A 26,003-nucleotide genomic window follows, 5' to 3' on the forward strand; every position below is an offset into this window, starting at 1 on the left:
ACAAACCTAACCTCCAATTGAACAAGTACGATACAGCTTTTTTTATGCAACAGCTGGATCTTAATGAACTTCTTTGAATGATCTTTGAATGTTTCATCCATTTATAGGCTTATATGTTTTACCTTTGCAGTACTGATAAAGAAAATGTAAAGGAGCAGATGGCCTTGTTAGCTGAGAAGTAACTTAAATAATTCATTAATGATGAGAAATCCGGTACATAATGAACAAGATGTGCTCTAATAACCCAACACAGAGACACAAACAGGTGCAGCCTACATATCATATACTCTCAAGACATTTCTTTAGACTCTTCTTGCAAATTTATCACTCAGTTTTCCCTCTTTCAGATTTTTTTCTGCACATCGTAGCTCATATGTTTGTGTACAAGAGTTACACATACACTGAATTTGCAGAAGATTAATACTATTAATAAAGTGACATTTAGTTTTTAAAGAAGACCTATTATTCCCCTTTTAACAAGATGTAACATAAGTCTCAGGTGTCCCCAGAATGTGTCTGTGAAGTTTCAGCTCAAAATACCCCACAGATCATTTGTTACATCATTTTAAATATGCCTATTTTGAGTAGAATTAGAAACACACTGTTTTTGTGTGATGATTGATTTTGTCTCTTTAAATGCAAATGAGCTGCTGCTCCCCGCCCCCTTTTCCAGAATAGGGCTGTGCCTTTACAGCTCATACCTCAGATACTCTGCTTAAAAACAACTGTTTGGTTTTGTTTATCATGTTTATCATGTCTGTTGCACTGAAATCTTGCGTTTTCAAGCCATATCAGTTTAAACTTCTGACATCGGGTTCTCTGAGTGCACACATCGAAAGCACGCACAGAAAGCGACTGTAACACGTGAGTACTAAACTAGTACTCTAAAGTAGTCTCTTTCATGTCTTATTGCGCTTAAACTGTCAAATACACACAAGTTTATGTTAAAAAACATAAAACTTTGTAACTGTAGCTCTCCTTATAATAAGATCCTCTTTCTACGTCACAGGGACAACAAAATTTGAGCTGCTCATTTTTTTGTATGCCTGCAGAGAAAGGCTTACCAAAGCAAAGTTACTAGGTTGTCCTTTTTCATGTTTTCTGGGTTGGTAGATACAGCGGGGACCCGATTATAGCACTTAAACACGAAAAAAGTGATAAAAAATTATAAAGAAATGAAAATAAAAACAAAAGAGTTTGCAAAAGAATGGAAAATAAACTGAAACTCTAAATGTTAAACTACAAAAGTTTTGTTGGATGGTCAAACAATATTGGGTGACCTCGTCATCCCAGTGTAAGTGTGTTGACGTCAAGTACCATCACAGTGTGTGTAGTAGAATAAGCTAATGATAAACTTCCCATTTCAGCTGGTCAGTGTTATATTCCCATACAGCTGTGAGTTCTCAGTCATGCACAGTGTGAGTGTGCATAAATTGATCTCACACTCTCTGTGTGGCTCTCACTTTCTGTTATACTGAACATCTAGACCATGACTGGAACAAACGGCATGTGCACAGGAGCTGCATTCGCTAATCTTTAATGTTAAGATATAAGTCCCTCACACACACACACACACATGACCCTAGAACTCCATGATTTGCCCTCCAACTGTTTATCTTATAAATCACACAAGTCACACTTCATTGAGTGTCTGTGAAGCGTAACAGAAGTCTATCCGCCACACTTCTGCTAAATGGCTCTACGCTCAGCTGACTGCAACCTCCCACTGAGGAGCAGACCACTGGCTTGGAAGAAGGGGTCAGAGGTCATGGGTTAACAGGGTTTGGGGATTTTTTTTTACAAGGGTGAGAGGATGTTCTCATAATTGGGTGGTCGTGATTGTGTGGTTGATGATGGTTTGGTGGGATCCTGATTTTTGTCATTTAACATAAAAAATATAAGCATTTTTGCTGTAACAAACCTTTGTAATTACTTTTATTACTGAACAAGGCCAGAACTGTTCAAGCCTACAGGATGTTTTAAGGAAGTCTTTTATTAAAGATTTATGTGTAGACAGTACAGTTGAAGTCAAAACTGTAGGTTAATTATTTTACCAAAATGTGTTATTTTTTATTTAGTACTGACCTGAATAAGATATTTCACATAAAAGATGTTTACATATAGTCCAAAAGAGAAAAAAATAGTTGAATTTATAAAAAATGACCCTTTTTAAACGTTTACATATGCTTGACTCTTAATACTGTAAAACTAATACTTGTTACCCAAATGATTCACAGCTGTGTTTTTTTTTTTTTTGTTTAGTGATAGTTGTTCATGAGTCCATTGTTTGTCCTGAACAGTTAAACTGCTTGCTGTTCTTCAGAAAAATCCTTCAGGTACCACCAATTCTTTGTTTTTTTTTTTTTTTTTGTTTTTTTTTTTTTTTTTTTGCATTTTTGTGTATTTGAACCTTTTCCAACAATGACTTTATGATTTTGAGATCCATCTTTTCACACTGAGGACAACTGAGGGACTCATATGTAACTATTACAGAAGGTTTAAACACTCCCTGATGCTTCACAGGGAAAAACTATGCATTAAGAGTTGGGGGGTGAAATCTTTTTGAATTTGAAGATCAGGGTAAATTTTAACTTATTTTGTCTTCTGGGGAACATGTAAGTAGCTTGTGTAGCTTCTAAAGGGCAGTACTAAATGAATAAAATATGTCCATAAAAAAGGTCCACGAGCCGGGATTCGAACTAGGGTTGCCCGCAGAGCAATGGCGCTATATGTGATCCTGGACTACAAAACCAGTCTTAAGTAGCACGGGTATATTTGTAGCAATAGCCAAAAATACATTGTATAGGTCAAAATTTTCGTTGTTTCTTTTGTGGCAAAAATCCTTAGTATATTAAGTAAAAATCATGTTCCATGAACATATTTTGTACATTTCCTTTCAACGTAAGTATTTTGTATATCAAAAATTAATTTTTGATGAGTAAAATAAATTGCTAAGAGCTTAATTTGGACAACTTTAAAGACAATTTTCTTTGCACCCTCAGATTCCAGATTTTCAAATAGTTGTATCTCAGCCAAATATTGACCTATCCTAACAAACCATACATCAATCGAAAGCCTATTTATTTAGATTTCAGGTGATGTATAAATCTCAATTTTGAAAAATTGACACTTATGGCTGGTTTTGTGGTCCAGGGTCACATATGTCGACGTGCTAACCACAAGGCTATTGGCACCGACACGTTTTTCCTTCTAAAGCATCAGTGAGCATTTGAACCTTCTGTAATAGTTGCATATGAGTCCCTCAGTTGTCCTCAGTGTGAAAAGATGGATCTCAAAATCATACAGTCAATGTTGGAAAGGGTTCAAATACACCAAGTACTGAAAACCTCAGAATTTGTGGGACCTGAAGGATTTTTCTGAAGAACAGCAGGCAGTTTACCTGTTCAGAACAAACAAGGGACTCATGAACAGCTATCACTAAACAAAAAAAAAAAAAAACACAGCTGTCGATCATTCAGGTAACAACACAGTATTAAGAATCAGGTGTATGTAAACTTTTAAAAAGGGTCATTTTTATAAATTCAATTATTATTTTCTCTTGTGGACTACACGTAAATTTCATTCATGAGAAATATCTTTTTTAGGTCAGTACTAAATAAAAATTAACATCCATTTTGTATGCTCGCTCTTATTTTGGTAGAATAATTAACACTTTGCAGATTTTGCAAGGTGTATGTAAATTTTGAATTCAACTGTAAATACACTACAGACTGTAGACACAGATAGTATGTAAGACTTTTCAATGTTTTTTATGCTCACCAAGGCTGCATCTAGTATTACTGAGACCAAACTTTTGAACGGCAGTGCACACCTGGTAATCTCTATATCTTTTATACTGTTTTCCGTTCATTCTCACATCAAAAATGGCATTAGTGTCTTTCTGCTTTGTTTACGGTCCACTATCCTCCATTAACCCCAATGTCCTTACGTTGCAGACCAGCTGAAGATCACTAATCTCCGTCTGAACTTCACCAAGCTGCACACTTTGGGTGATAACCTGCTGGACTCACGGACCGAGATCAAAGAGAAATACTACTATGCCATATATGAGCTGGTTGTCAGGGGCAACTGTTTCTGCTATGGCCATGCCTCCGAATGTGCTCCTATTGAAGGCATCAGGGATGATATTGAGGGCATGGTGAGTTACTCAACTGTATTTAGTTGTAGGGTTGCATGTTATATTAACACCGAATCGGATATCAGACAATACTGGAGATTTTTTTTAATCATTTTTATTTGTACATGCTAATTTCCCCTATTTTTACCATTTAGTTTCCCTTTGCTGTCAACACCCACTTAAAGGGATAGTTCACCCAAAAATTAAAATTCTGTCATTAATTACTCAACCTTATGTCGTTCCAAACCCGTAAGACCTTCGTTCATCTTCGACACACAAATTAAAATATTATTGATGAAGTCTGAGAGCTTACGTTGCTCTCTTACGGGTTTGGAACGACATGAGGGTGAGCAATTAATGACAGAATTGTGATTTTTAGGTGAACTAACCCTTGAAGTTTGATGTTTCCATCTCTAGGTACACGGGAGGTGTGTTTGCAAACACAACACCAAAGGACTGAACTGTGAACAGTGTGATGACTTTTATAACGACCTCCCCTGGAGACCAGCTGAGGGCCGTAACACTAACGCCTGCAAGAGTAATTATGAACAACCATAATAATATAAATCATAAATTGCGTAGACACATCTCTTATATCATGGTTAACACTTTCCTCTTTTTCCCAGAATGCAATTGTAACGGTCACTCCAACAAGTGTCATTTTGACATGGCTGTGTACCTGGCTATGGGGAACGTCAGCGGAGGAGTGTGTGACAACTGTCTCCACAATACCATGGGCCGCAGTTGTGAGACCTGTAAACCTTTTTACTATCAGGATCCAACTCGAGACATCAGAGACCCTGGAGTCTGTGTTGGTAAGTGTGACATGGATCTAAAAGCTAAACATATGTTTATGCATTATGCACCAGGAATTAAGCCTATCTGGTTCATTAGCTGCTATAGGGAAATAATGAGAAGAATAACAACGTGCAGTAAACAGTAAAACTGTTTGCACTATAAACCAGTGTGTTCATAATTAAGATAATACATTAAAATAACATGGTAAAACACAAATTTGCAATATTAAGCAGCAAAACGAGCTGTTTTGTACTGCTAAAAATAGATGGATGTGGACGAGGCCGGAAGCCAGACCCATAAAATTTACAAATGGCTGCTCCCGCTCTTACAGGAAGAAAAAGGTGGATGTGTGATTGCTTAATTCTGTTCTCTTTGCCAGCCTGCGACTGTGACCCAGATGGCTCTGTGAATGGTGGGATTTGTGACGGGCATGATGACCCCTCTCTGGGCATGATCGCTGGGCAGTGCCGCTGCAAAGACAACGTTGAAGGCCCACGCTGTGATAAATGCAAGCCTGGTTTCTTTGGGCTCAGTGCTAGCGACCCTCGCGGCTGCCAACGTAAGTATAAGCCTATACTTATTAGAAATAAAAATCTTATGTCTTTAAATGTCTCGACTGTCACTTCTGATTAATTTAATGCATGCTTGCTGGATACAAGTATCAGTTTCTTTAAAAAAAATCTTACTAATTTGATGTTTCAGATTTCAGAACAGTTTAGTCCAAGTTAGCAAGAAGCTAAATGTTCCTGCACTTTTAGACTACTGTCATTTTTCTGGTATGTTTTACTCTTGATATATAATCATACTTTCTTTCACTGGTCTGTTTTAGCATGTAAATGTGACCCCAGGGGTACAGTGTCTGGTAGTTCCCAGTGTGACCCTGTTAGTGGAGACTGCTTCTGCAAACGCCTTGTCACTGGACACACCTGCAACCAATGTCTGGTAAGTAAAGTAAAAAATAAGATTGCCTATTGTTCCCCATACACCTTTGTGAGAACATGTAGTTATCATTCTCCAGTTGGCGCTGCATGCCTTTACTGGTACCTTGTATCCCCTCTACTGGGTGGTAACATGAACTAAGAGTGTGTTTGCTCTACATTAGAGCCCAATGTCTGCATTTAGCCCAAGGGTTTATGGAGGATGGTGTAGGTTTTCACACAACTTAAAATGGAATGAAAGGAAGAGCTGCATCCTGAAATTAGACAAGCAGTAAATGCCTGTAGTATTAGAGTGATGTCACTTTTTTATGGATATGTACCATGGTAATTCTTTACTATTTTTGTCAAGGTATTTGCATATATTATTTGATTAGCACGGCATGGTATACTGTATAGGAAAGTGTAATAGTTTCACTATGGTTCTGTCACAGTATTTTGTACCTGTAGACAATAATCTGAATATTAAATGACATATTGTAGTTAATGTATCATTTTTATTAGTGTACATCACACCTGCTTGTGTTTTATGTGTATTTTCTACAGCCTGAGCACTGGGCCCTGAGTCATGATACCAGTGGCTGCAGAGGATGTGACTGTGATGTGGGTGGAGCTACAGACAACCAGTCAGTATTTTTCGGTTTATGGGTTTTCAGGGTGTTGGCAGTTTTTGAAGTAATAATATAAACCTTAACTGGAGTAATAATAATGCACTTTGTGTCCACAGATGCTCAATGGAAACAGGGCAGTGTCACTGTCGGAGTCACATGATTGGTCGCCAGTGCAACCAGGTGGAGTCTGGGTATTTCTTCATGGCCCTCGACCACTACATCTATGAGGCAGAAAATGCCAAACTGGGTCAAGTAAGTACAGCAACAAAAGGGACAAATTAGAAGATATTTGCTTTGTTTTTGGTCCCATGTACTTTGTCTGATAACTATGGAAGCCTGTTTGTGCAACTGAATTAAAAAAAAAAGTAATTAAAAAGTATTTATCTCACAATTCTGACTTTTTGTCTCAAAACTGCATAATACAAACTCACAATTCTGAATTTTTTTCCTCACAAATGTGAGTTTGTATCTCACAATTCTGACTTTTTTTCTCACTATTTTCTTGCAATTCTGATATAAACTCACAATTGTCAGAATAGCGGGATAAAAGCTCACAATTCTGATTTTTTTTCTCGCAATTCTAATGTCTTTTCTCACATTTCTGACTTTTTTCTCAAATATGTGAGTTTGTATCTCAAAATTCAGACTTTTTTACTCACAATTCTGATTTTTTTTTCTCAAAATGACATGATATAAACACACAATTGTGAGTTATAAAGTCAGAATAGTGGGATAAAAACAATTCTGACTTTTTTTCTCACAAATACAAGTTTGTATCTCGCAATTCGACTTTTTTTTTCTTGCAATTCTGACATTTTTTCAAGCATTTTGACTTTTTGACATGACTTTTTTCTCACAAATGCCAGTTTGTATCTCACAATTCTGACTTTTTCTCACAATTCTGATGTTTTTTCTCGCATTTCTGACTTTTTTTTCTCAAAATTGCATGATATACAGTAAACCCACAATTGTGAGTTATAAAGTCAGAATAACGGGATGAAAACATGCAATTCTGACTTTTTTTCTCGAAATTGCATGATATAAACTCATAATTGTGAGTTGTAAAGTCAGAATAGCGGGATAAAAACTTGCATTTCTGATTTTTTTTTTCTCACAATTTCCACATTTGTTTCTCATTTTTTCTCTGAATTGTGAGATATAAACTCGCAATTGCAAGTTTTAAAATTTAATTCTGAAGGGGAAAAAAAAGACTACGTTTTTAGAATTGCAAGTTTGTATCTCACAATTCTGACTTATTAAACTCAGAATCAAGACTTTATTGCTCAGAAGTGCGAATTTTGAGTTTATATCGTGTAATGCTGACTTTGCTCACAAATGCAAATTTATATTTTGCAATTCTGACATAACTCTTAACTGAGTTTCTTACAATTATGAGAAAAAAAGTGCATGCCAAGTGTCAAAAGGAAAGAAATACAGATGTCTTCCAAAAATATTATGATCAAATATTTCTTGGGGCCGATACAATAATGATGTAATATTAATAAATATTGAAATAAAAAGAAATGTAAAACTATTATAAAAATATAAAAATGTTATAAAAAATAATTCTCCACTATTTTGTGTAAATAAATGAAATGTAAAACACTAAAAACTAAAATCAGTTTTCAGTGTAGGTCAATTTAGGTACAGAATTAAGGTTATGTGGTACAGTTTTAAAAAATGGATATTCATTTTGAGAGTTGATTATATGTGTGTATATTGTATAGGGCTCCACGTTTGAGGAGAGGGAGTACCAGCCGGGCCGCCCCGTCTCATGGACAGGCACTGGGTTTACCCGGGCTCCTGAAGGTGGTACGCTGGAGTTTGCCATTAACAACATTCCATATTCTATGGAATATGACGTCCTCATTCGCTATGAGCTCCAGGTAGATTACATGTCTCCCCAGTGGCTTCATAGGCTACTCAGAGAAGTGTGTTATAGGTATACTCATGCGTTTATGTGTTTTTAAAGATGCCACGGGACTGGGAGGAGGTCCGCGTAATGGTGATTAGACCTGGTCCCATACCTACCAGCAGTCCATGTGGAAATACCATCCCTGCAGATGATCTGCTAACCGTATCGCTCCCATCTGGTGCCAGGTCTGTGAAACAAATATACAAATGTTTAAAGGGTCAGTTCATCCAGGTCAGCAAATTAACATTCTGCCATCATTTAGTTGCCCTCATGTTGTTCTTTTGTTCTTCTTTGGAACACAATAAAAGAAGAATGTTTCAACTGTTTATGACCATATAATGAAAGTCAGTGGAGTCTAAAACAACATAGGGCCTCATTGATTTTCATTACATTATAAAGCTTGGAAGAGCCAGGACATTTTCTAATTTAATGGCAGTAAATGGGTGTTGAGATTTTGATGCCCAAAAAAGTGCATCCATTCATCATAAAAAGCACTCCACACGTACAGTTGGCGGAAGCTAGAGATTACGGTTTATAAAGTTTTAAATATGGATATTTTCTTACACAAAAACATCAGTTTGCTTCATGAGGCCTTTATTAACCCCCTGGAGCTGTGTGGAGTACTTTTTATGATGGATGGATGCACTTTTTTGAGCATCAAAATCTCAACACCCATTCACTGCCATTAAAAACTTTTTAAATATAACTCTGACTGTATTTGTCTAAAAGAATAAAGTTATATACACCTAGGATGGTTTGAGGGTGGGTAAATCATGGGGTAATTTAATTTTTTTGAGTGAACTATCCCTTTAGGCAAACCAAATAATGTTTTTCTTAATTTTTGTATCCCAAAATCTTCTATGTTTTGCTTATAATACGGATTTAATCTTCTACTGTTTTTGTTTTATCCTTAATGTCTCTTTCTTTCTTTCTTTCTTTCTTCTCATGCACTGCTACAGGTTTGTGGTTCTGCCTCAGCCGGTGTGTTTGGAGAGAGGAGTGAGTTACAAACTGCGTGTGGAGTTCATCCGTTATGCTGACAGGAACAGCATCATTACCTCAACTCACGCTTTTGTACTCGTTGACTCTGTAAGCATCAATCTGTAATTTTATTCAGCTCTTATGAGGTCTTCATATTCTGTTTGATTTTGACTTGTTCTTTTCTCTTCACCTCCCCAGATTGCCCTCCTCCCTCGTTACTCTTCTCTAGAGATGTTTACAGCAGGAGACCCCACCTCTGTCGCACGAAAGCAGAGCTACGAGCGTTACCGCTGCCACGAGACTGCCAAGAGTGTGTCCCGTCCACAGATGAGTGAAGTGTGTGCTAAACTCATCACCAGCATGTCTGCCCTCATTAACGACGGCGCGCTGCGTGAGTGTCAGCAGAGAATGTAGGGTCTGAGATGGGAATACTGAGGTGTGTTTTACTTGTTATTAAGACAAAAACATTGATCCCACAGCTTGTGAGTGCAATCTTCAGGGTTCACTCAGCTCTGACTGTGATGTCCGTGGGGGTCAGTGCCGCTGCAGGCCCAACATATCAGGCCGGCGCTGTGATAAATGTGCACCAGGAGCTTACAGCTTTGGCCCTTCCGGATGTAAACGTAAGAGATTTTTTTTCCTGCTGTGGTACATCAGGAACATTTTGCCAAAATTCCTTTTTGTTTGTTGTTCTTTGTGTTTTTCCTCTTTGTTTCTTTTCCTGTTAGTTTTTTATTCTTTAGAACTCAATTTAAATATTTATTAAATATTTATTTGTTTTTACTTTCTTCTTTTATTTTTGTATTTGTTTTTCTTTTACTGTTTTGTTTTTTTGTGTTGTTTATTGTTTCTTTCTTTTTGGTTTGTTTTTCTCTGTTTTAATGTGTTGTTTTGTTTGTTTCATGTTTTGTTTGTTTAATTTTTTCTTTCATTTTTCATTTTTTTCTTTTTTATCCTTTCTTTCTTGCTTGCTTTCTTTTTCCTTATTTTGTTTGTTTTAATGTTTTTTGTTTGTTTCATGTTTTGTTTGTTTCTTTCATTTTTTGTTTTTCTGTGTTTTGCTTTTATTGTTGCTGTTGTTTTATTTTTTTATTTGTTTTTATTTGATTTGTTTATTTTCTCTTGTTTGTTTATTTTGTTTTCTTTTTATTTGTTTTTGTTTGTCTCTTTATTTATATTCTTTGTTTTTTGTTGTTTCTGCTCATTTTTTCTTGCTTTTTATCCTTTTTTGCTTTCTTTTTTTCTTTATTTTGTTTGTTTTAATGTTTTGTTTTGTTTGTTTCATGTTTTGTTTGTTTCTTTCATTTTTTTTATTATTGCTGTTGTTTAGTTTCTCTTGTTGATTTTTATTTATTTTTTATTTGTTTTTCTTTGTTTGTTTGTTTGTTTGTTTTTTCATTTTACTTGTATTTTTGTTTTTTGTTGTTGTTTCTGAACTTTTCTTTTCCATTTTGTCTTGATTATTCATTCTTTATTTATTTATTTCTAATTAATTCATTTATTTATTGCTTTCTTTCTTCGCCCATAGTTTGTGAATGTAGTTTGGAGGGCTCTCAGAGCCGTTTCTGTGACCAGTACTCAGGACAGTGTCCGTGCCAGGCCGGTGCATTTGGTCAGCGCTGTGATGGTTGTCAGGCTGGACACTGGGGCTTTCCGAACTGCAGGCCGTGTGAATGTAATGGACATGCTGACGAGTGCCACCAGAGAACTGGAGCCTGTATCAACTGCAGAAGCAATACAGCCGGGGACAAATGTGACAGGTACAAGGGGACATTGGATTCAAAATTAACATTTTATGAAGACCCTAAAGAATCATACTAACTTACGAAAAATGGGCATCCAATGTCCCCTTTGAGTATGGTTGAACTGATAATTATTACCATTATAGGAGAAGTTCACTTTCAGAGCAAAAATTTACAGATAATGTACTCACCCCCTTGTCATCCAAAATGTTCATGTCTTTCTTCAGTTGTAAAGAAATTATGTTTTTTGAGGCAAACATTTCAGACGCGTTTTAGGTTAAAAAGTATATAAATTTTAATTTTAATTTTTTTAGAAATTAACCAATCATTTTGCTAGATAAGACCCTTCTTCCTTGGCTGGGATTGTTTAGAGCCCTTTGAAGCTGCATTTACATTGCATTTTGGGAGTTCAAACTCGCAAGCACCATTGATGTCCACTATATGGAGAGAAATCCTGAAATATTTTCCTCAAAAAACAATTTCTTTACAACTGAAGAAAGAAAGACATGAACATCTTGGATGACAAGGGGGTGAGTAAATTATCTGTAATTTTTTGTTCTGGAAGTGAACTTCTCCTTTAAAAAACATTTAAATATATTTTACGTAAGCAGTTTTTTTTAAAGCTTACAGGCACAAGGGTTGATTTTTCTTGAATGTTCCTCTTCCTAAGCTTATGTAATAAATACCTCTTGTCACAGGTGTGCTAATGGTTACTATGGAAACCCGGCTCTTGGTTTAGGGAGTCAGTGTCGCCCCTGCCCCTGTCCTGAGGGCCCCAACAGCGGACGCCACTTTGCCGCCTCTTGTTACCAAGACAACCGCAACCAACAGGTGGTCTGCAACTGCAACCAGGGTTACACAGGTATTTTTAACCCCAGAATTTTCTTTCCACCCACAGATGGATGGAATAAACTGAATTAAGATGAGGTCTGGGTCAGGTGCAGTTGCATTTCATGCATACATGCAACGGGAGAATGTAGTTCTTGTATGACATCCCAAATTAATAAGTGCTTGAATTGGGCTTTAAATGACCATTTAACACCCTGAGTCCATCTGCATCTGAATAGGATGCAGAAAATGACATAATGAGAGATAAAGGCCACTGTCACTCTGATCAGCCAGTGCAGTGATCATGTGTGTTATCTCCTGTCCCCCTCAACTGGACACAGGGATTGTAAAGCGCTCTGCAGGGGCAGTCCTCAAGCGTGAGTAACCATGGAGACCGAACCCACCTCTGCTGCCCGACCTACATCACCCCTCCCGTCCCGTCCCATCCCTCCCTTGCGCATGGCTCATTCACTTCACACCTTGCATGTACATTTGCCGAACCCTGTGAAACTGCACCAAGTGCAGTCGTATGTGACTGAGCAGTGTTGGGGAGTAACTAACTAAATGTAGCTATTAGTTGTTTTTTAAAAGCTAAGCTTTTCTAGTGCTTAGCTTTACAGTTGAGCAAAATTAAATAGTAATAATAAAAAATTAAACTTAAAATGTCTTCCCTCTCTCATATTGAGCCTTGGTAAGTCCAGATTTTTTAAATGCAGATTCTTAAAGTCATAGATAGTTTTGGATACCCAAAAATGAAAATTCTGTCATTAATTACTCACCCTCATGTCGTTATAAACCCATAAGACCGTTGTTCATTTTCGGATCACAAATTAAGATATTTTTGATGAAATCCAAGAGATTTCTGACCAGGCATAGACAGCAACACAACTGACACGTTCAAGGCCCATAAAGGTAGTAAGGAAATCATTTAAATAGTCTGTGTGACATCAGTGGTTCAACCTCAATTTTGTGAAACTACGAGAATACCTATTGTGCGCAAAGAAAACAAAAATAACGACTTTAACTGGTAATCTCATGAATGCGTGTCGAAGGCTGACACAAAAGAGAAGAAATTGTTGAATAAAGTTGTTATTTTTGTTTTCTTTGTGCACAAAAAGTATTCTTGCAGCTTCATAACATTACTGTTGAGTCACTGATGTCACATGGACTATTTTAATGATTTCCTTACTGCCATTCTGGGCCTTGAACGTGTCAGTTGCATTGCTGTCTATGAAGGGTCAGAAAGCTCTTGGATTTCAACAAAAATATCTTAATTTGTGTTCTGAAGATGAACGAAGGTCTTACGGGTTTGGAGCAACATGAGGGTGAGTAATTAATGACAGATTTTTCATTTTTGGGTAAACCATCCCTTTAAATAACAATATACTATATTGTATTATTTACTACAATCATTTTACAAAATAATATGTATTATTCTTTATTAGTTCTAGTTTTCTAATTTTACTTATTTAATGTAATTTGGTGTTTTTAAATTGATATACAGTTGAAGTCAAAAGTTTACATACACCTTCCAGAATCTGCAAAATGTTAATTATTTTACTAAAATAATAGGGTTCATACAAAATGCATGTTTTTTTTAATTTAGTACTGACCTGAATAAGATATTTCACATAAAAGACGTTCACATATAGTCCACAAGAGAAAATAATAATTGAATTTATAAAAATGACCTGTTCAAAAGTTTACATATGCTTAATTCTTAATACTGTGATCCTTCATGTCCCACATATTCTTTGGTTTTTCAGCGTTTTTGTGTAATTGAACACTTTCCAACGATGACTGTATGATTTTGAGATCCATCTTTTCTTACTAAGGACAACTGAGGGACTCATATGCAATTATTACAGAAGGTTTAAACACTCACTGATGCTTCAGATGAAAACACAATGCATTAAGATTAAGCATTGTGAAAACTGTAAATTTGAAGATTAGGGTAAATTTAACTTATTTGGCCTTCTGGGAAACATGTAAGTATCTTCTGTAGCTTCTGAAGTGCATTACTAAATGAAAAAAATATGATATTTAGGCAAAATAAGAAAAATGTATACTTCAGTATACAACTTCAGTAATAGTCGCATATGAGTCCCTCAGTTGACCTCATTGTGAAAAGATGGATCTCAAAATCATACAGTCGTTGTTGGAAATAGTTCAAATACATAAAAATGCTGAAAAACCAAAGACTTTGTGGGCACTGAAGGATTTTACTGAAGAACAGCGGGCAGTTTAACTGTTCAGGACAAACAAGGGACTCATGAAGAACTATCACTAAACAAAAAAACACAGCTGTGGATTATTCAGGTAACAACACAGTATTAAAAATCAAGTGCATGTAAACTTTTGAACGGCGTCATTTTTATAAATTCAACAATTTTCTCTTGTAGACTATATGTAAACATCTTTTATGTGAAAAGTCTTATTCAGGTCAGTACTAAATACAAAATAACATGCATTTTGTACGATCCCTCTTATTTTGGTAAAATAATTAACATTTTGCAAGGTGTATGTAAACTTTTGACTTCAACTGTACAAATGCTATTCAGTTCTGTCACTCTAATAGAGATCCTCTTTTTTTTTAGCTAAATATCTATCTGAATTCTATTCTATTCTGCTCTTTCTATCACTAGAAGCGAGTGCCAATCACTGTTCCTTTGCCAGCATTTGAGCCAGAGAAGCAGGCATCTGCCTCTATATAGCACTTGGCTGCAAAAAAAATATATATATGTACATAGCAACAGAGTGAATAAAAATACATGAATCAGCGCTTCCTGTTTAGATGAAATTGAGTGACAGCTAAAGTAAAGTAGAGCTTCAAAAGTACTTCCGATCTACCGATGTGTCATTTTCACTCTGATGCTTTGTACCTCTTCACTCTTCAGGAGATTATTATACTAGCACTAGAAAGTTGAGTCTATTATGATTTGGCATTAAGATTAAAAATTTTGAAATCTTCTGGAGAGTCATTTTTAATCATTTGTGAGTTTTTTTTTTTAGACTGTATTCTTAGTAGAGCTTCACATGAAGATTTTGTATGCGTGCACTTGCATCCTTTATTTATTTTAATAATAATTCCATTAATAATTTAATTTATTAATTTAATGTCATTTAACTGAATATTGTTCTACAATTTAAAAGACTATACCCCATATTTTGCTGTTTTTATAACATGAAGCCACCAATAATTATTTTGTTTCAACTCAGTTTAACACTTTTTCTTTTAGATATGTGAACCTAATATTGCTTATATTAATTATGTAGTCAAACTCAGTAACCCGATTAAATAAATTGTGCAGAGTATGGAAAAAGCATCACGAAATTGGAAGTGCTTTATCCTAAGATGACTATGGATTTTCCAGCTGTGACAGTTTTAGTGAAAAATTTTATTAAAAGCAGTTCAGCATTAAAAATGTTCTTCAAATGTATTAGTCATTTCTCTTTTCCTCTTTTCAAAGATGGTTTATAAAGACATTTGCTTTGTTTAATTGTGACATGGAAGTAAAACATCATTTTTAAAGATATTTAATCAAAATCTTTATGCAACTAAACTCCTACTTTCTCCATCAACCAGGTCCACGTTGTGACGAATGTGCTCCGGGTTATTACGGTGACCCCTCTAAGCCCGGTGGACGGTGCCAAGCTTGTCGTTGCAGTAACAACATCGACCTATCAGATCCTGAGGCATGTGACAAGCGTACTGGCCAGTGTCTCAAGTGCCTGTACAACACTGACGGACCGGACTGTGGCGTGTGCAAAAGCGGATACTATGGAGATGCTACCCGCCGCAACTGCCGGAGTGAGTTTACCTTGGTTTTAAATTACTTTTATATTATAGTGAACCATTAACATAATTAACCTTTTCAACGTTTTCATCTACCCAGAGTGCACCTGCAACTTCTTGGGCACGGAGCGCAGTCAATGTCTGTCTCGAGATGACTGTGTGTGCCAGCGTGCCACAGGACAGTGTCAGTGTCTGCCTAATGTTATTGGACAAACCTGTGATCACTGTGCTCCCAATAACTGGAACCTGGCGAGTGGACAAGGCTGTGAGCCCTGTGGCTGTGACCCCAATAATGCCTACACATCTGCTTGTAATGAGGTACCTTTTGCTTATAAATACGGCTCACATTCAGGGCAGTATATATGTATGAAGTACCATTTAAAATTCTGAGGTTAGTAAGAATTTTTTTAAAAGAAATTGACAATTCAGGATGGTTTAAACTGATTAAAAGTGACATTAGTAAAGACATTTAGAATTTCATAAAAGATTTTTATTTTAAATAAATACTGTTCTTTTGAACTTTCGGTTCATCAAAGAATATGTTCTGGAAAAATTAAGTACTGTGATTTCTACAAAAATATTAAGTAGCACAACTGTTTTTTTAACAGACGATAATAGTAAGAAATGTTTTTTGTTCATCAAATCAGCATATTAGAATAATTTCTGAAAGATGATGTGACACTGAAATCTATGGAAGCCGTTTCTGCCACTGAATAACATTTTTATAAAAAGGTAAATGCCAGTTTTTATTTCACAATTCTGACTTTCTTCCTCGCAATTGTGAGTTTACATTTAAACTCGCAATTCTGAGAAAAAGTCTGAATTGTGAGTTTATATCTTGGAATTCTAACTTTATTTCTCAGAATTGCAACTTTACTCATAATTCCAAGAAAAAACTCAGAATTGCAAAATTTAAATTTACATCACACAATACAAATTTTATTACTGCAAGCTTGTATCTTCCATCTCTGAGAAAAAAGTCAGAATTGCAAGTTTGTATCACACAATTCTGATGAAAAAAAATCACAGTTGTGAGATTTATTCAGTGGTGGAAATAGGCTTATATAGAAGTCTCAAGTAATAGTGCTGAAAATTTAGCTTTGCCATCACAGGAACAAACTACATTTTAAAATATATTAAAATAGAAAACAATTATTTAAATGGCAATAATATTTTAAAATATTATAAACCATTATTTTATAAGACTTATTTTAAATAATCTTTTTTAAAAAAATGACAAAATTTTCAAAGGTAGTGTTTGTTTATTTATTTATTTATTCATTCATTCATTCATTTATTCATTTATTTGTTTATTTATTTATAATACAGTATTTTAGATTTTAAACAAAGATAGGTTGATAAGTGGACTTGGGGATAGGCACTGAAAAGCTTGGCTTATCTAATATTAAAATTCTGGACAATACAGAGCAAATATTATTTGATGTTATGATTGATAACTGGTAAATGGATAATTTTAAAATTCTATACTGTTTTGTCTAAATAAATGGGAAAAAAAAGAGGAAAAAAAGCGGTAATTTTAAATGCTACAAGTGAATTTACAGTAGGCACAACATTATAGTCTATCATATGAAAAATAGATATTCATTTTGAAATTCGCTAAAGATTACATTTAACAGTGTTTTTAAAGATTAAGTGAGTATAAGATAATGGAAAAAATTATCTAAATGTAAAAATAGAAGAAATGAGTATGAACCATTAAATATCCATTATTGAAAATGAAAAAAAAAAAAAAAATCTCTGTAACACTTTATTTTGATGGTCCCTTTAGAGCATTCTGTTGACATTAAGGAATGTTGCACCTATAATGCTGTTCAGTCAATGAATGTCAGGAAACAACATCATTGTACAGGCTTCCGAACAACATTCATATAAGAAATCAGTGGCACATCAGCTTTAGCCTCTTTCACACAGCGATTCCGGAAAATACACGGATAATGTGTCCCATGATTTGTTCCGGAATTGTTTCATTTGGTTCATTCACACAGTGATTTTCTGGAATCTGTGGGTGCTTTACACACAACCCATAAAGATCCCATTGCACTAAATTGAAACTAAACTGACAAATGATCTGAGTGAGGAACTCCCTAATCGCTGCTTTTTTTCATCGTGAACAGTCGCACAATAACGTGCATCATCACTACAACACAGCCTTTATGGCATTGGTTCTGGCTTTTGTTCAGTGCTCGTTCCGGGACTGACCCCAGCAATGTTACTAGGTTCCCAATCCGGGATAATTCCCGGAATCAATCCTGGGACGTGTTTGCATTCACACAGAAGGCACGCTGGCAACTTTCCGGCAATTTTCCGGAATCAATGTGGTGTGTAAAAGGGGCTTTACTAAAGCAATAGTTACGCAGCTTACTACATTCAGTGTTTGAAAAAAAATGTAATAAATAAAAACATTCTGTTGAGTATCACCAAGCCACAGCAGGCTACAGCATACATGAACCTAGTTACCTGTGGTTGGCCTGGCCATGCAGCACTCAAAAATCAATGGGCCAATCAGAAGAGAGGCTTATGAATATTAATTAGACTGGCCAAAATCAACCTGTTCTTGACAGAGCTCCTAAGAGAGAAGCTGTAAAAATATATTAAGATGGTTTTTGGCACTTATACCACAAATATATACTCGTAAGGACATCAACAGCTAAAATAAACCTCCAGAACGGTGTTCAGTATGTGACCTTGATGATGATGACGCTTGTCTGCCACTTTAAATTCTCGAGTTCATTACAGCAAGATTGATTCTGATTGGCTGTCCACGTTTTATCATCCTTCAGCTGGAAGAAATGTTCTGAAAGTGATTCCAAGGATATAATTTCTCTGTGCCTTTATTGTTATAGCTGTGGTGTGGACTCTGCCATTCTTTAATACTGAGAATGATTTTTAGAGTGATTATCTTTATTGTTATCTTTATAGTTATCGTTCTTGGGCAGCAACTTCCGGTTTACACTTTAAATATTGCTAATGTTGTTTTTGAACCCAAATGCATATAGTTCACAGGTCAATGCCAGTGCCGTGTTGGGTTTGGAGGAAAGACCTGTAAAGACTGTCAGGAGAACCACTGGGGTGACCCAAGAGTACTGTGCCGAGGTATTGTATCACTTTCAGAGCACTATATATTTATATAATCTGTGTCCATATAATCTCTAATGCTAACGTAACTCCATTTATCATCTAATTAGCACATTTTTGATTCACAAGTAATCCCAATTGACCAAATCCAATTGATTTGGTTACTTCTCTCCCCACAGCATGTGACTGTGACCCCCGGGGCATCGAGTCATCTCAGTGCAACCGTGTGACTGGTCATTGCGTGTGCCAGCAGGGAGTTTCTGGTGTCCGCTGTGATCAATGTGCCCGTGGTTTCTCTGGCACCTTCCCTGATTGCAAGCCTTGCCACCAGTGCTTCGGGGACTGGGACCGCATCGTTCAAGATCTGGCAACCAGAACCAAAGCGCTCACAGATCGAGCCAAGGAGCTTCAGACTACGGGCTTGACTCGAGCCTTCGAGAGAAGATTTAAAGAGCTGGAGGATATGCTGGCACAGGCGCGGGACATTGTTAATGCCCGCAATGCCACTGCTGAGGCTGTGACCACTCTGATGGGCATGATCGAGGATCTCAGGTACAGTTTGGTTAGAGGGAGACACACCACATGTATTGCTAATTGCTAAATTTTGTATTGCTTGAAAGATTTTCTTTTACAGGCTAGAGAGAAAATTACTTGAGTAATTTTACTTAAAAGAATAGTTCACTTCCAGAATTAAAATTTCCTGATAATTTACTCACCCCTAATGTCATCCAAGATGTTCATGTCTTTCTTTCTTCAGTCGAAAAAGAAATTAAGGTTTTTGAGGAAAACATTCCAGGATTTTTTTCCATATAGTGGACTTCAATGGGTACAAATGGTTTGAAGGTCCAAATCACAGTTTCAGTGCAGCTTCAAAGGGTTCTACATGATCCTAATCGAAGAATAAGGGTCTTAGCTAGTGAAATGATCGTCCATTTTCCTAAAAAAAAAAAAAATGTGTATACCTTTTAACCACAAATGCTCATTCTGCACTCACTTGACTTCACACATTACGTAGTCATGTTGGTAAGGTCGCACGTGACGTAGGCGGAAGTACTGACCCAGTGTTTACGAAGCAAACATGCAAAGAAAGTCAAACACCCTTTACAAGAAAGGTAAATAAATGATTTTGGATGCTGCATTGAAACTGCAATTTAGACCTTTAACCCACTGAACACCATTGAAGTACACTATATGGAGAAAAATCCTAGAACGTTTCCTCAAAAACCTTAACTCTTTTCGACTAAAGAAAGAAAGACATGAACATCTTGGATGACATAGGGGTGAATAAATTATTAGGAAGTTTTTATTCTGGAAGTGAAATAATCCTTTAATTACTACACTTAATTATTATTGGGAATTCATGTGTTACTAGAATTATTTACGTTTTTTATTAGAAATGAATTGGAAGTTAGATTATTTAATTAATTAGAAAATGTCTTTTTTATCATTTTTAATAGCTTAATAGAAAAATGTTTTTATTTTTAAACATTTAAGTCATTAATTTTGGAATTTTTTTTATGTTAAATGCTCTATTACTTTTGTACTTTTGAGAACAAAATTACCTACTTACTTACCTACCTACAGCTGCATGCAAAAGCTTTGGAACCCCTTACAGAATCTGTGAAAATGTGAATAATTTTAACAAAATACTCTTATGCATTAAGAGCTGGGGGGTGAAAACTTTTGGAATTTTTAGGTTTTTGGAAGATTTAGGTAAATTGTACTTAATTTGTCTTCCAGGAAACATACAGGTTGCTTCTGAAGGGCAGTACTAAATAGAAAAAAAATGATATTTCAACAAAAAAAGAAAAATTTGAATATCTTCATCCTGTTCAGAAGTTTTCACCCCCCGGCTCTTAATGCATTGTGTTTCCTTCTGGATTATCAGTGAGTGTTTGAACCTTTTTTAATAGTTGTATTTGAGTCCCTCAGTTGTCCTCAGAGTGAAAAGATCGATCTCAAAATCATTAGGGCTGCTGGAAAGGGTTCAAATATGCAAAGATGCTGGGAAACTGAAGAATCTGCAGGATTTTTCTGAAGAACAGTGCTCAGTTTAACTGTTCAGAACAAACAAGGGACTCATGAACAACGGTCACAAAACTAAAAAAAAAACAGTTGTAGATCAACCAGGTAACCACACAGTATTAAGAACCAAGGGTTCCCAAACTTTTAAAGTGGTTATTTTTTTACACCTTTTTGGTGTTGTGGACTATATGTAAACATCTTTTTTGTAAAATGTCTTACTGAGGACAGTACTAAATAAAAAATAACATGCAATTTGGATGATCTCTCTTATTTTGTTAAAATTATTCACATTTTCACAGATTCTGCAAGGGGTTCGCATGCAACTGTATTTACCTATACTTTCACGTAAATATAATTTAAGTATAATTTCAAATATTACTATTTTTCTCACATTTTGTTCTCGCTGTTTACACCCTTGATGGAGATAAGTTCGGTCAGTTCACCAGCTCTCTTTTTGTCTCTCAGAGCTCAGATTGGTGAGACCACAGACACACTGAACCAGCTGGAGGGAGACCTGACCGCTGTGCAGGACAGCAACTATGAGGCCAGCAATGCATTAAGTACCCTGGAGAGAGAAGCAAAAGAACTCAACCTGAACTCAGATCAGCTTAACCGTCAGCTTGACATCCTCAAGAACTCCAACTTCTTGGGTTAGTAACTGATTACTGACTATTGTACCTAAAAATGCATTTAGAGGGGCCCCATTATATGCAAAATATCAAAACAAGTGGCATTTAATTATGATTACCTGCCAGAGAACAATCCATTGATCTTTTGGATCTATATGCAATTTAACATTTGGTATTTTTCCTCAGGTGCATATGACAGCATCCTGGCCTCGTACAACAAGTCACGTGATGCAGAGCACCGCGCAAACAGATCTACCACTGACATTCCCAGCACAGTGAGCCAATCGGCAGACACCCGCAAGAAAACAGAGCGACTGATTTCCCAAAAGAGAGACGATTTTAACCGCAAAAATGCTGCCAACAAACGTACGCTCACAGACTTAAATGCTAAAGCTCAGAATCTGGATATGAAGAAAATCAATGAAAAGGTAAGCTGGATGAAACACAATCTAATATTGTCTAATTATTTTTTTTATGATATTAGTTTACTTTATAGCTCTTGATTTATTGTTTTTGTAGGTATGTGGGGCACCGGGTGACGCTCCATGTGTGGACAGTCCTTGTGGCGGCGCTGGCTGTCGTGACGATGAGGGCAAGCGCCATTGTGGTGGCCTGAATTGTAATGGAGCCGTCGCAGTGGCCAACAATGCCCTGGACAGATCCAAGCATGCAGAAAAAGAGTTGGATAAAGCTATGGGAGTAGTGGAGGAGCTTTTTAAGCAGGTAGAAACACACTTTAACTTTTTTTCTGACTAGCATGATTAGAGCGTTTTCAGTGCTGACATTTTCTTTTATTATTTGACATTCTCCAGAAAGTCTTTTCTCTGCATCTTATGTTGTCTTGATGGTCTTATTAAGGTGGCAGATGCTAAAACCAAGGCTCAGGAAGCAAAGGATAAAGCCCAGGCAGCTTTGGAAAAAGCTAGTGATACCAAAAATAAGGTGGATAATTCTAACACTGACCTGAGGGACCTCATCAAACAAATTCGTGAATTCCTCATGCGTGAGTTTTCATATTATATTATATTATATTATTCTAGTTTATACTTAATATTATACTTTTAAATTTTTAAAAAACAATTCATATTTTCTCTCTCATTTTTTTCCATTTGTGATCTTACCACTGTTTACAAATTATCCAAAGGGACTGCTAATTAAAAAAATTAAGAAATATTATATTACATTATATTATATTAAATTACCATCATTTCTCTAAACTGCTTGTCTTATTATTTTTTTTTTTTTTGTATTTTTTTATTATCCATTCTTTCTCAAATTGTCCTATTTTATCATATTATATTTATTTATATAATTATCTAAATTTTATTATAATTTATTTGAATTATTATTATTATATATAATTATACTACATTTGTTTAAAATGTCATATTTCTCTCTTTCATATTTTTCCATTTCTGATCTTACCACTGTTTAGAAATTATCTGAATTATACTTACTAATTAAAAAAGTAAGAAATATTATTTTAATTTTTTTAAAAATACTATTCATATTTTCTCTCATTTTTCCCATTTGTGATCTTACCACTGTTTACAAATTATCCACAGTGACCGCTAATTAAAAAAAAGTAAGAAATATTCTATTATATAATATTATATTACCGTATTTTTTATTGTTTAAACATGTTTTATTATACATTCTCTCTCCAAACTGCTTGTCTTATTTTTAAAATCATTTTTATCTATTCTTTTTCCAAACCACTTGTCCTATTATGTTATTATTTTATATATTATATTATATTACATTATATTACATTAAAATATATTAAATGACCATAATTTCCCCAAACTGCTTATCTTATTATTTTTTACATTTTTTATTATCCATTCTTTCTCCACAATTATATTATATTATACTTAATAAATAAAATTGTATTATAATTTATTTAAACTATTATTATATATAATTATATTATAATTTATTTTAAAAAATCTTATTTTCTCTCAAATATTTTTCAGTTTCTGATCTTACCACTGTTTAAAAATTATCCACAGGCACCGCTGAATTTTACTTACTAATTAAAAAAGTAAGAAACATTATTATATTATATTATATTATATTATATTATATTAGCCATTATTTCTCCAAACTGCTTGTCTTATTTTTTTTTATAATTTTTTTATTATCCATTCTTTCTTTCAACCACTTGTCCTATTATATTATATTATATTATATTATTAAATGAAAAAAAATAAAATGCATAATATGCCATGCTTCTTTACCAGATTTTTACTAAATTTGTAAAACATTCATCAACAATCTAGTTTTCCATAACATTTCATTTCTTCTAATAAAATTTTAACTTACAACACTTTGAATTATTATGAGCTCATTTAATTTGCTGAACCCTAGGTTCAATCCTGTCCCAGACTTGTCTGAAAACTGAAAATGTTGAATATTTGCAGAGGAGGGAGCAGATCCTGACAGCATTGAGGCGGTGGCCAATCGTGTGCTGGAGCTGTCAATCCCTGCTTCTCCCAGGCAGATTCGACACCTTGCAGATGAAATTAAAGACCGTGTCAAGAGCCTGTCCAATGTGGACGCTATTCTGGAGCAGACCCAGAATGACGTCCGCAAAGCAGAACAGCTGCTGCTGGATGCCAAGAAAGCCAGGTAACTTATCTGCACATCTGGTTTTGTACATCACTTTGTAAATATACATGCATACCATATTGTTTCACTGCAGGAGTAAGGCAGAGGGTGTAAAGAACACAGCTGAGAATGTGAAAAAGGCCTTGAACGATGCCGGCAGAGCTCAGGCGGCTGCAGAGAAGGCCATTCAGAAAGCTAGAAATGACATCGGCCAAACTCAAAACCGCCTAGCACAGGTAAAACAACTTTAATTTGAAATACCTTGAATTCTTATGCTTCTAAATTGATACGTTTTGACCACAAGCGCTCTGAAAATCTTTTTAAAGATCCAGTCAGAGACCGCAGCTCGTGAGAGAGATCTTAATGATGCTATGGACAGGCTGGGAAATCTGGGACGCCAAATAGAGGCCTTAAAGACCAAACGTGCCAACAACAGCCTGGACGCAGCACGGGCAGAGGAGACGGCAACCATGGCCCGGGACAAGGCCAGTGAAGCTAAAGAGGTGTGTGGGAGTCATCTGTTTGTCACAGTGTTTTGTTTACCAGAATTTAGTAACTTTATTGTCTATTTTAGATCCTGGACGGCGAGCTGTCCGATAAGTACCGTACTGTTCAGGGTCTGATGGACAATAAGGCCAAGACAATGCAGGACGCCAAGCAGAAAGCAGAGCGCCTGAGAGATGAAGCCAAGGAGCTGCTAAAGGATGCACAGGATAAACTGCAGAGGCTGGCGGGTATGTTTGTAAGAGACACACAGAGAACTGGAGGAAGTATATTATAGTTTAATTAGATACATTGTTTCGAAGTACCTGTACAGTTTCGTCAGAAAAGTCGGTGACCAGTGATGGAAAAACTTGTATTTTGCATTTGTTTCTAACTTATTACATTTTTTTCTATTACATTTTATATGATCATCATTGGAGTTTAAGTAAGTTAAATTGAAAAGTTAAAATGAATATCAGTATTTCTTAGTATTTGGGTTTTCCCTTTTTTGCTTTAATGACATACATAAAAATATACATAAATATTAAAAATAAATATTTTATTATTTATATTATCATTTAAATATTTTATCAAACATTTTGTGCAATAATTAAATTATATTATAATTATATATATTTTGAATATAGAAAAATCACAGAGATGCACAGTACAGAGCTAGCGTAATATAACAATGAATGAATTAATAAAAAAAAATTACAAATAAAAATGTAAATATTTAAGTTATCATTTAAATATCTAAAATACATAAAACAACATTCTGTGTAATAATTAAATAATATTATAATTATATAATTATATATATTTTGAATGTAGAAACATCACAGAGATGTACAGTACAGAGCTGGCGTTATATAACAATAAATAAATATTAAAAATAAATATTATTTTATTATTTATATTGTCATTTAAATATATAAAATACATTTAAAAGAATCTTTTGTGTAATAATTAAATAATATAATTATATAATTATGTACATTTTGAATGTAGAAACATTACAGAGACGTACAGTACAGAGCTGGTGTAATATAACAATAAATAAATGAATAAATAAATATAAAAAATAAATATTATTTTATTATTTATATTAGTATTTAAATATATAAAATACATACAATTTTATTATAAATTTATAAATATATATATTTATAAATAAAACACATAAAATACATAAAAATATTTATTTATATTAGCATTTAAACATTTTAACAATAATTAAATAAATATTAAAAATAAATATTATTTTATTACTTATGTTAGCATTTAAATAAAATACATTAAAAAATGAATTTGTGTAATAATTAAATATTATAATTATATAATTATACTGTATATATTTTGAATGTAGAAACTTTACAGAAATGCACAGTACAGAGCTAGCATAATATAACAATA

The 26,003-nt window shown here is 34.8% G+C and overlaps 1 protein-coding gene across 1 annotated transcript in view; it reads left to right on the forward strand.

Annotated features, from left to right (window-relative positions):
• lamb2 (laminin, beta 2 (laminin S)) overlaps positions 1 to 26,003 on the forward strand; it is a 47,738-nt gene that overhangs the window by 19,461 nt on the left and 2,274 nt on the right. Inside the window, exons 8-33 of the mRNA XM_051096608.1 lie at positions 3,957 to 4,159; positions 4,556 to 4,676; positions 4,765 to 4,953; positions 5,316 to 5,495; positions 5,766 to 5,878; positions 6,418 to 6,497; positions 6,599 to 6,734; positions 8,210 to 8,368; positions 8,455 to 8,582; positions 9,357 to 9,486; positions 9,577 to 9,769; positions 9,858 to 10,001; positions 10,907 to 11,138; positions 11,819 to 11,982; positions 15,535 to 15,759; positions 15,845 to 16,062; positions 18,762 to 18,858; positions 19,020 to 19,392; positions 21,331 to 21,515; positions 21,681 to 21,922; positions 22,014 to 22,217; positions 22,353 to 22,497; positions 23,918 to 24,125; positions 24,199 to 24,340; positions 24,431 to 24,607; positions 24,679 to 24,838. Of these exons, the coding sequence (XP_050952565.1) occupies positions 3,957 to 4,159; positions 4,556 to 4,676; positions 4,765 to 4,953; positions 5,316 to 5,495; positions 5,766 to 5,878; positions 6,418 to 6,497; positions 6,599 to 6,734; positions 8,210 to 8,368; positions 8,455 to 8,582; positions 9,357 to 9,486; positions 9,577 to 9,769; positions 9,858 to 10,001; positions 10,907 to 11,138; positions 11,819 to 11,982; positions 15,535 to 15,759; positions 15,845 to 16,062; positions 18,762 to 18,858; positions 19,020 to 19,392; positions 21,331 to 21,515; positions 21,681 to 21,922; positions 22,014 to 22,217; positions 22,353 to 22,497; positions 23,918 to 24,125; positions 24,199 to 24,340; positions 24,431 to 24,607; positions 24,679 to 24,838 (4,548 nt within the window). The remainder of the gene's footprint in view (positions 1 to 3,956; positions 4,160 to 4,555; positions 4,677 to 4,764; positions 4,954 to 5,315; positions 5,496 to 5,765; positions 5,879 to 6,417; positions 6,498 to 6,598; positions 6,735 to 8,209; positions 8,369 to 8,454; positions 8,583 to 9,356; positions 9,487 to 9,576; positions 9,770 to 9,857; positions 10,002 to 10,906; positions 11,139 to 11,818; positions 11,983 to 15,534; positions 15,760 to 15,844; positions 16,063 to 18,761; positions 18,859 to 19,019; positions 19,393 to 21,330; positions 21,516 to 21,680; positions 21,923 to 22,013; positions 22,218 to 22,352; positions 22,498 to 23,917; positions 24,126 to 24,198; positions 24,341 to 24,430; positions 24,608 to 24,678; positions 24,839 to 26,003) is intronic.

The sequence above is a fragment of the Labeo rohita genome, chromosome 23, assembly GCF_022985175.1.
Source record: "Labeo rohita strain BAU-BD-2019 chromosome 23, IGBB_LRoh.1.0, whole genome shotgun sequence".
In the NCBI taxonomy this organism is placed as follows: Eukaryota; Metazoa; Chordata; class Actinopteri; order Cypriniformes; family Cyprinidae; genus Labeo; species Labeo rohita.